Genomic DNA, 11,042 nt, shown 5'->3' on the forward strand with positions numbered 1-11,042 from the left:
AACATTCACATTGGATCTGGGAATTCACTGAAGTCTTCAATAGGCACTGCCAAGCAAAAGTGTTGAGGTGTCAATGAAAGAAGGAAAAAAAAAGAAAAAAAAAAAAAGGGGGGGCTTATCCAGCACCTAGTGTTTTCCTTAATCCCTCAGCACTGCAGTGTTTCTGGGAAGACCTTATATTTTATGAAGAAAATTAATAAATTAAACTGTTATGAAGCCAGAGACATTGGCCATCAGCTCAATGAGCAACAGAATCCATTAACTGGGTTCAACAACTCCTGACCCATCTCCTGAACATATTCACATTTACGCAAATAAAAATACACAAGCAGAAAGTTATTCATAATTTCACCAAACTTCCAACTTTCTCAGAAGAACAAAATGTCAGGATACTGTGCTGCATACAAGACTTGATTTTCAGCGAGTGATTACACATATTTGGCACAGTTTAATCAATTCTGTGCAACTGCAACTACTCTCAGGGCAATGATTACAGCAGTATTTGTATCTGAAACGCGAACCAGCAACTTGCAAGTTACTGATCTCCCATGCCACCCCCCAACAATATGACATACTTTAAGCAACCGCTTTGGCAACATTGGGAAGGAAAAAAGCCTTTAACAGGAAGAAACCTCAAGCACAACCAGGCACAGGGAGGGGGGTGACCAGTTGGGGTGAGGGGAGGAATGAGGAAACGAGATAAAAACCACAACATTGATATTAGTCACCCATAAGGCTCATTCACAATTCAAATGTAGCCTTGACCTTGTGCACAATGATCACCCTATTGGTTTTCACCCAAATTGTGCACAAGTTTCACTAAAATCTGACCCAAGCAGCAACAATTAGTGAATTATGAAATGACAGTTCTGCAGTCCTTCAACCAGTTAAGTTAATAACCCTGAGAATGACCCTCACTCCTCAACACAACCCTTACATGGTGAGTGACTTTAGAATAAGCCTACTAGTCCCCTTGGCCTCCAAGTTTCTAACACTGAACACGCACCGTTTGTCCCCTGAAGTGTCCATGCTTTTACAGTGTTCACCTTCATACTACTCAGCCCAGTTGTTCATGTTTCATTTCAAGGGGAAGGGGGGGGGAGGGGGGGTTTGGACAAATAACTGCATATTACAGGAACAAAAGTCCTGACTCATCACACTGCTGATGTACATTTAATGCCGACTGAGGTAAAGAGTGAGATCACATAAAGAGCCTCTGGCACACAGTAGCTGTTAATTCCAAAACAAAGCGCCACCATGTAAACCAGAGAAATCATAAAGGGTCCAGCAGCAACACTGATGCACCTCCAATTTCTGTGGGACTCTAAAGTGAATCCAAAAAGAAAACAGAAGCCCAAAGCACAGTAGAAATATAAAAATATGCAGCATTTGCTAGTGTAAACATGAGGTGTAGTAAATGGGGTGCAGCGGCGCATACAAGTAACCATAAAGCCAAGCTGCAGGGAATGGTAAATATATTCCTGTTTTTGGCTTCTTTAAGAGCGTATCCTCCTGGGTTACTATTCCAATATCTACACAGAAAACCATCGGCTTGCTGTCTGGAAAACTGCACTTTGATCCACACATCGCAACAACACACCTCAGTAGTAAGCTCGAGTATACAAACCTGTACGAGCTCCTTCTCCCTGCAGTGTCAGATTCAATTTTGAGCTGAGAGTTGAAGCCTGAACCCTCCAGACTGTACAGAGTGAGGACTACTGCTTACAATGACATGAGAAATGTCGCTCTGCTTTAATGTCATTCTTTGTTTGCACCTTTACATTAAATATTTTAACATGACTAAAGATCACATTACTTGGCCATGTTTTACAGACTCTGCATACATCAGCTTTTTTTTGAAGCCCAACACGTCCAAGAAATAAAACAAAAACCTGGCCTCTTTGATTGTAGTCATTATTTAAATATTGCTGCTGTCCAGCTAGTCTCACTTTCAACCATCTGGTATATAAAAACTCTATTTCTGATTTGCTGTTTACTTTTGTTTGAGCAGCACAGAAGCAGGTTCAGATTGGTCTGTCAGTTTCCAGAATACTGGCTCGAGCGCACCGACTGCAGTTTTCCACCAAATCGATTTATAGCCTTTTTTAAGTTCCAGTTGATGCATGCTCTTTTAAGTGTGTGCATCCACCTCACTCCCACAATATTCACAGGATATTTGGTTAGTAGCAGCACTGGAGTATTTGAACAACCATGATTGAAAATGTTCAACTTTTCAGAACAAGCAGCACGAGCAAAACTTTGGTGTAGTAACAGATGATGATACCTGGAATACAAGTGGGATTTCTACATAGTTGCCCATCCATAACTCCAAATGGCTCCTGTGACACGACACTGAGCTCAGAGACTGCAGCATAAAACAATTTGAGCCAAATTGAAAAGCTTTTGCTCTGCAAAAGGAAGACTACGCTCACCAGCTGCTGTCCAGCACAACTGAACCCTGTTGAATCAGCACTTAAAGGCTGCTGGTTACTGTGTTCTGTTATTCACTGTCACAAAACAGTCGTGGTATTCTTAATTGAAGAAAAGGACTGATGTGCACGGCCACACTGCCACAAACTCTACTGCACTAATTTTCTGTGGCGCAGCCACTCTCTCCTCAAATATATAAAAACAAAAACTTAAAAAAGCCAAAAAACAATAAATTATTTAAATAATTTTATTGATTTTCTAACCTGTCACACTGACATTGTTTCATGTTTTGTGCAATACAGATATTGGTTGCCACCTTTCTCATTGGCACCCACAGTAAAAGATGCTTAAGCAATTTAGATTTTTAATATCGTGTACACCAGTTAACTGAAATGTAGCGATGCCATCTGCCACCATCCAAGTCGGCATTCCTGGAGAAATTAGAGCACTTCTCCCTCTCCATCACTGCGAGGTGGAAAGCATTGTGAACCAGCACTGTTCTGCATTACTGGGCACAGAGCACGAACTGTTTAATGTCTCAGTAAACTGTCAACACTACACTACTACTGTGAGAAATACAACCCAACTGTGTCAGCTACAGATTTTGTAGACTCATTTTAAAAGATTCATTTTAACTAAAGACCTAATTATTTTGGCACACTTTAACTGAAGACATAAGCTTAACGCATTTTATTTCTCATGATCTGCTAGTAGTAGTACTCTCCTAATTTAAACCACAGATTCAACAGGCATGGAGCTGTAATGAACCATCTCCTGCCCAAAATAGCAGCTCATTGTGTGCTATAGAACTGCTTTCACAGTTGAGGTCATGGTGATGCAGTTTTCCCCAGTAACAGAAACGTTTGCAGTGCTCTCCTCCTCCTGTCCACCTCCCCGCCCACTTCAAGAATCAAGCGCACCCCCACATAGCCGCCCCCCCCCCTATAGCCGAGGATCTGGGTCTAGCATGGTATCGCAGTAACCATGGAGGGAAAAAAAATACATCCATTTTAATCAGGCCAGGGTTGCCGCTGCTGATCTCGCTGTTGCCTAATTTGCGTGGCATCTTGTTCAAATAGGCTCACACGGTCTGTGTGTGCGTGTTCGTTCAGGCCTGGTGAGAAGCTGAGAATGAGACCGTGGTGGTGGTGCTGCTGGTGGGTGTATTGTGTGTGGAGTGTGTGCGCATTATAAGCACTTCTGATTCACCAGTTTTCCCCCCAAAGGCCATTTTTCCACAGCAGGCTGGAATTCAGGGAATGCATCTCTTTCAATAACTAGTTGTTTCATGATTAAATTTAATATTTCGTGCACAGGTTAATTTTATTTACATATCGCCAGCTCACAACCACTGTTTTATGGAGCCTTCTTATTATAAATCTCTACAATAGAGAGAGAACCCCAACCATCAAACTACTGATGGAAGGAGAAGCTCCCTTTAACAGGTAGAGCACCAGCAGAACCAGGTTCAGGGAGGGGCCGTCACCAGTGGAGGGTGTGAAGCACAGAAAATATTGCCATTTTTTCCTTTTAATGTTAAACACACATTTAAAAAAACAACAACAATAGATTAAAAAAATATATAAGTAATTGGGGCCAAAAAGGAAATGCTAAAATTTCTTCAACAAGCACCAACCAAAGAAAATATAAACCAACCAAGTAGTGTCTAAAAGCTGCACTACTAATGGTCAGCAGGGAACAACTGCTCTTACTGCAAAAAATAAAAATTAAAAGCAACAAAAACAAGACTATGGGGGGGAAAGCCCTCACCTTACTGACCTCTGACATTGCTTTACTCTAAGACTGTGACTGGTGCTGGAGCTCATGACCTCAAAGTTTATTTTCTAAATTCTGGTCAATATTAGAGCCAATAAGGAGAATTATGAGGGTAAGTCCACTGCCTAACTACTTGTCACTCAAATGGTTAACCAGTGATTGTGCTGCATCCACGATTTCAAAGAGCTTGCTGAAAGGATTCTCTCTCTCTCTCTCTCTCTCTCTCTCGATTGGCCTGGGAACTCCTTAGGGATCTCCAGGAGGAAAGTCTGGAAAACCCTGATGTTCCCACAACATTACTTCAGATAAGTGGATAAAACTCATCAAAAGATACACATGGGTTTTTTTAGGCTTCTTAAAGGGACTGATACATTTATAAATTACTGAATTCTTACTACAATGTAGCCATTTTCACACAAAATTACTAGTTTGATAGATTCAACTGTGCAATAACCCCTACAGCACAGCATGTAATGCTTTTTATTATACATAATGGTGAATCTGGGTCTGTTCAGCAAACTCAAGATGTAACTGATCAGTGCATTTCACTTCATGTTCAGAGTTTCTACCAGTGTGCTGCATACTGCCAGGCCTAAGGGACTAAGATTTTTCAATTTGTAAGACATGTCTATAGACACAAGTTAGAGTACAATGTTAAAAAAAACTGCACATGTGATACTGCAGCTGCTCAATTCTGTAAAGGTAACGGGTATTGTTCAACACCTGACCTTGAGGTTAGGAAACAACTGATGTCATCCAACAGTGATGAAGCTTAATGCAAGTTGCATGAGGACAAAGATGCCATCTTTGAGCAAGTGGCATGAAGGCAAAAATATAGGACAAACATCTTGTTTTCCTGGACTTGAGACTTTACAGCCTTAAATAAAAGCACTTTAAACAGCTTAAGAACATGATGTGATGCCATAAAGACCTGTTAAAAGTTGGGGGCGGGGGGCAAGTTCAAAAGCCAATGAAAGCATCAATATTCACATCCCCCACATGTTTAAATGTTAATTGGGAGATTGACTATGTCATGTTCTTATTAGCTGTTAATAGCTTATGTGTGTGCTTCTGATTAGCTTACCACATTACTAGGACAAAGTTTGGGGTTCGGGCAGGTTTCAGACAAGTTTCAGGCCTTTGGAAATGAATCATTTAGGGGTTCCGCCCCAATTCCTAAACTTTGCTTGTAAATGACTAAACTTAGCATTTTGCTAGTAATGCCATAGTTGCTGAAAACTTTGAAAGCATCCAGAAACTTGTAACCAGATAGTATGTGTTGACAAGGCTTAGGAAAATCTCCAGTATTGGCTGCAACATTGTGCTAAAACTAAGCTATCCACAGTGCACAATTATCAGAAAAGAAACTAATCACTGACAGTACTCGCATATACCGACATTTGGACCAGGTCCAGAGTCATGTATGCACCTCAGTTTAGACCAATATAGATGGATGCATGAAACAAACTCTAGCAATACTGAAGCACTTTTATAATAACCTACTTTCAGCTGCTCCGTTATTCCCAAAACATTCCCAAAGGATTTCAGTCTTCTCTCAAGATCAAGTTGGTAATCTTTCTTTTGTTTGTGGCTCAAGAGTTGGCCATTTGTCTTGTAATCGGAAGGTTGCCGGTTTGAGCCCCGGCTCGGACAGTCAGTCGTTGTGTCCTTGGGCAAGACACTTCACTTGTTGCCTACTGGTGGTGGTCAGAGGGCCTGGTGGCACCAGTGTCCGGCAGCCTCGCCTCTGTCAGTGCCTGAATGACTGAATGACTGAATGTAGTGTAAAGTGCTTTGGGGTCCTTAGGGACTAAGTAAAGCGCTATACAAATACAGGCCATTTACCATTTTGTTAGGCAAATGTGATAACCATTAGACTATGAAGTCATCCTAATCAAGGGAAAAAAGACAAGCCATGTTCTGGATTTTGAGGCTTCATCACAGCTGCTGCCATGCTACACTGATAACACTAGAATATTACTTAAACATTAACAAACCTCCAAAAATCACACAACAAGCCATGTTATTTGGCAGCCAATTCCATTAAAAATGCTCCAAGCAGCATGAAGTTCAGTGGCTCTAATTAGATGAAGTGAGGCCCTGTAACAGACAATCTGTTACAAAAGCCTGTGTTGGGACACCTGATAGATGAGTTATTAAAAATATAATGAAAAATAAATAAATCACCTTCTCTAGCAGTTATTAAAGGGGGGAAATCCACCAATAGAGACCAAAATCAATATGCTTAATTCCTCAACGTTTTAGCACTTCATATTCTCAGTCACAGATGTTGCCAAAAAATAGATGCGTTTACTATTTATGGAAAGCCATATATAAATTCTAGAGGTCCCTCTACATCTACGCATCAATCTTTACATTGATACAGAGTTTAGATTAGAGGGGATCGATGTATGACTATGGTTCTGAAGTAATTAAATGCAGTTAAAAGCTCATTCTAATTAGCCCTTTGTCTGTATCCACATATATAAAAGTATCCATATGATACAGTGTTTAAAAAAATATAACTTAGCAGGTGCATCACAGAATTGAAGTGAGGGGTTTGTGTGACATACAAATATTTCTCCCAAAAAAAGTTGCTCATATATTTGAGTGCATGCAGCCCAGTTGTGCTTAGTCCACCCTCCACATTTCTGAACCCGAAACAAACAAAAGCCCTGCAACTTTTTAACTTTTGATTGTTGCCATGCTCTGAACTTGTAACCGACACTCCGTGACATTTTCTGTTACTCTGCAGACCAGAGCGCTTTCTCCATTCCACAACCAATCATGAAAATCACCAACAGCTGCAACCCCAGTGCGCACAGCTCTACAAGTACCACCAGCTGCTAACGGCTCGAGCTTGGCCACTTTGCTCTTAATTGGGCCTTCACTGGGATCCCCTGCAGTACGTAATTTGCGCCCCCCCCCAAAAAAATAAAATAAAATCCGTCAACTGCTGATACTCCTTTCCCGAAACTGCCGGGCTGCTTGCTACCCTTACTTGTGGCTTTTTCTCTCCGTGTTAACGCACTGTGTCCACGCTTTTCAGCCTACCCACCCCCTTTCCCCAGTCCGCTTCCACTTTATGAATAAATAAATAAATTACCAAGCTCGATGGGGGTGGAGATGACAGGAGAAAATCTCAACAGTCTAAGTAAAGGAGAAATCAGGACGACAAGGATTTACAATTTGAATGGCTGCGGGTCTTCAGGGCTAAATTAAATGACCGTGGGGCTAATTGGGCATCAACGAGCAGCGCTGAACCCAACGGGGCCACCCCCCTCCCTGTAGTTTCCAATAATAAATAGAGCTAAAATAATGCAGACTCAGATTCATTTAAAGCACGTATTTCTCATTTTGTCCCCTTAAGAAAGACGCAGTTTGAGAGCTTTCCTCGATTAGAAGCGGCAGGGGTTGAGTGGCCCCAAGGTGCAGCCAAGCACGGGCTTTTCTTCAAGGAGCAGCCAAGACAGGTGTGCAGCTCCGTTTAAGGTTAGCTAACCTCACCGCACAGGGTGCGCGTTTCGCCGGTACGGTGACTCCAAATGCACACACACACACGCACACACAAAAGAAATGGTGGCTCGGGACTTACCGTGAACGTTAACGAAGCGTTGGAGACATATTAGCATCGGCAGCAGAAGGATCCCCTGTGTGGACGTGACCATCTCTGGCAGTGCGAAAAAAAAAAAACCCCGTGCGGCTGCTAGCTGGGCTACCTCAACACTGCCCGTCTTCCCTGTCGCGCGCTGGCCTGCTTTGCTCTCTGATTTTGCCGGTTCACACGCAAGCCACACATGCGCACACAAAGAATGAGTAGAGCAGAAGGGCCGCTTTTGCCTGCCGACGCCACACAGACCTGAGTCCGGCCGAGGGGAGAGGAGCGCTGAGAATAAGACACGGAGGGGTTCGCCGCGCACACCACGCGTCTTCTGATCTCCTTCTACAACCACGAGCCCGCACGGCTCGCGTCCTGTCCTATCAAGGCTAAATCCATTTCCCCAAATTGACGGTAACGAGCGGAGACCGGTCAGGTCGTTAGGTATTGGTGCCACAGCTGAGGAGGATTTTTTTTCCTCCTTCAATACGTCTTCGGCACACTGTTAACCCTTCGCTATCCGCATGAAGTAATAAAACAATAAAGCACATTTTATATGGCAGGAAACACTTCAAAGAAACTGGTAACTGTGTATCATAACACAGCAGTTCTATCTTAAATCAAAGATAAATTAAGACACAGTTGGCTTCTTCAATATCCATTATGAATATATTTTTGCATATACTTCAAACATAAGGGCAGTAACTATGACTGCGATACTTATATACAGCAAACGTGCTGTATATAAGCTTTGTTTCACACTTAAAGAGGTAAAAATATTATTGTTCTTATTATTAATGGTAAGTGAAATCTGTGAAACAGCATAATCAAAATTGCACATCCTCATTGGTGTGACATGGCATAGGTGGGTGGGGCTAGCATCAAACATGAAGAAACTATAGGCTGAGATGTCATCAGCCTGAGTAGTGTCTGTCATGTGGCTGTATCAAAGATAAAGGGCAAATCACTTATGGAAACACGAGTTTGATCTACTCCTGCAAGAAAAGCAGTAAAAATAAATAAATAAATAAAATTAATGTGAGGTTATGATGTGTCTGTTTATGAATCTAGTTCTCATTTACATTGATTTTAGAAGATTGGGCATGTGTTAAATGGTCTTGTACTAGAATAGAATATGTTATGTTTATGTTCTGTATTCTCTAGATCAGGGATGTCAAACTGTAGGGCACATACTTTTATCTTTAATGGACTACAACAATGGAGCTCCACTTCATCACTAAGAAAATCTATTAAAAAATGTAGGTCTCGTTTTCCAAAGCCATCCAAGGGAGCCAGATTACTGTCTTTGTTGAGACTATTCCTTCCCTTGTGCCTTATGTTTGACACTCCTGGTCCAGATTACTGGCTCCAATATGTTGCACAGACTCTAAATCAACAAGTTAATGTTCATGCGCCAGCTGAATTCTGTGAGCAAGATATTGCTAATTCCACACCACGCCTTGCTAATTTGGAGGATGGGTGATCACAAGTAGTGCATCTGTTTTTTCTTTTTCTTTTTATCCAGCCGTCCATCTTCTCCCACGTCACATGGCCAGCAGTCTAAGCAGAAATTTCCAGACCTCCTTCTCCTCAGCCACTACCTCCAGCTTATCTGGTGGGACCCTGAGGCGTTTACAACAAATCACATAATCTCTTATGTCTCAAGAGACATAATCTCCTGAGTGTTAGATAGACCTAACACTCAGACAAGGCCAAAATGCATAGGAAGTTTTCGGGAAGCATCATTATAAGATCTGCTGAACCCTACCATCTTTATTAGTCCACTAAAATCAGGTGGTTGTAGCTAATGTAGTAATGCATTTGAAATCCTTTGCCTTCACCAGTGAGGGTGGCAACACTTTCCAGCTCACTCCACTGAAAAAGGAGTTGTTGGGATCATGAGGAAAGCAGCTTTATACTATTAATACTATTATAGATTCATTTTTAAACCTTCAACAATGTCAAAGTACAAGGATAAAACAAATTCTGCTATACATGTCCTAAACCTAGACAAAAATGTGTCTTGTGTTGGGCTATTTTTTGTGTTCTGTTTTCCATTTTCAGTCTGATTTCATTAAGCTACCAATCCTTTGGATTACTGATAGGGTTATAATACACCTTTTTAGTGGAAAAGTCACAGAGCTCAGTTAAAGAAGCAATGGAAGATTTTTTCAGCTACCAACCCCCACGCGCCGCTGTTGTTTCTCAGTTTAATAGTGCACTTGCACTGCAAAACAAACACAAAAGATCATAAAAGGACTCCAAAGACACATAAAAGGCTCTATTCGTCTGATAGAGACTTAAAATAATGACAAAGAGACAAAAAAGAAAAGCAAAACAACTCCTCCCTAAAAATCTAAATGATTACATTAAGTAACTATAAACGCAGATAAAAGAAGCAATACAACTAATGACTGCAGTATATTACTTTCAGTCTATACCTTCACAGACATATTTCAGTCTATATATTATCCTGATTAGAAGAAGAAAAAAAGACCTGGGCGATTTTTTTTAATGTATTGATAGGTTCACAAAACAGCAGCCTTGTATTGTGTTCAATACATTTTTCGACTTTATTACCAGTGCAATGAAGTCTGCGGGATATACTCGGGTCCTTTCAGTAAGAAATCACTGCACCATTTGTTTAACAGCGGCCCCTGTGGCCACATGTGGTAATTACAGAACAATGGCGCAAAAAACAAAAAATCCCAGTATTTCTTTTCAGGACTCTAGCTCTTCCTTGACTATTTTCAAAGAGGAAATAAGGCTTTATCTATAAAACGTGATACATTTGAAGATTATATAAGTACTGAATCCAAATACCCAAATAAGAAAAGCAGGAGTTATCCCATTTACACATTTTTATATGTGGAATGCCTGGAGATCAAATGTGTTATCATTTCAGCACAGAAAGACTGAAATCACCTAGCACCTCAACATCACCATGTGTTGGTTTCACTGCCAGTCATTTTGTAAGAGCATATGTTTCACTTTCCAAATACTGAATAACAAATTTCTGAGCCAAATTCAGCTGTAGGTTTTTTTCCTCTCTTAGTCTGATACTATTTCCCCCCCATTTTGATCACCAGGCCTTTGGGATTTCCACAGGGCTGCGTGGTGCCAGGTTTTATAAACTCTCAGAGTTCTTATCACAGGATTGAACCTCATTCTTAGTGATGGCTTTTGGCTGCTGATACACCCCTAGGCTCACTCTGTCCCAGATTTTCACGTCCCCTAA

General features: G+C 41.3%; 1 protein-coding gene across 1 annotated transcript in view; it reads right to left on the reverse strand.

Annotated features, from left to right (window-relative positions):
* vldlr (very low density lipoprotein receptor) overlaps positions 1-8,283 on the reverse strand; it is a 66,884-nt gene extending 58,601 nt beyond the window's left edge. The window contains exon 1 of the mRNA XM_005725526.2: positions 7,802-8,283. Coding sequence (XP_005725583.1) covers positions 7,802-7,874 — 73 coding nt within the window. The 5' untranslated portion in view covers positions 7,875-8,283. The remainder of the gene's footprint in view (positions 1-7,801) is intronic.
* Positions 8,284-11,042: the final 2,759 nt, after the last annotated feature.

Source organism: Pundamilia nyererei, unplaced genomic scaffold (genome assembly GCF_000239375.1).
Source record: "Pundamilia nyererei isolate P.nyererei 1_Seehausen unplaced genomic scaffold, PunNye1.0 scaffold00016, whole genome shotgun sequence".
NCBI lineage: Eukaryota > Metazoa > Chordata > Actinopteri > Cichliformes > Cichlidae > Pundamilia > Pundamilia nyererei.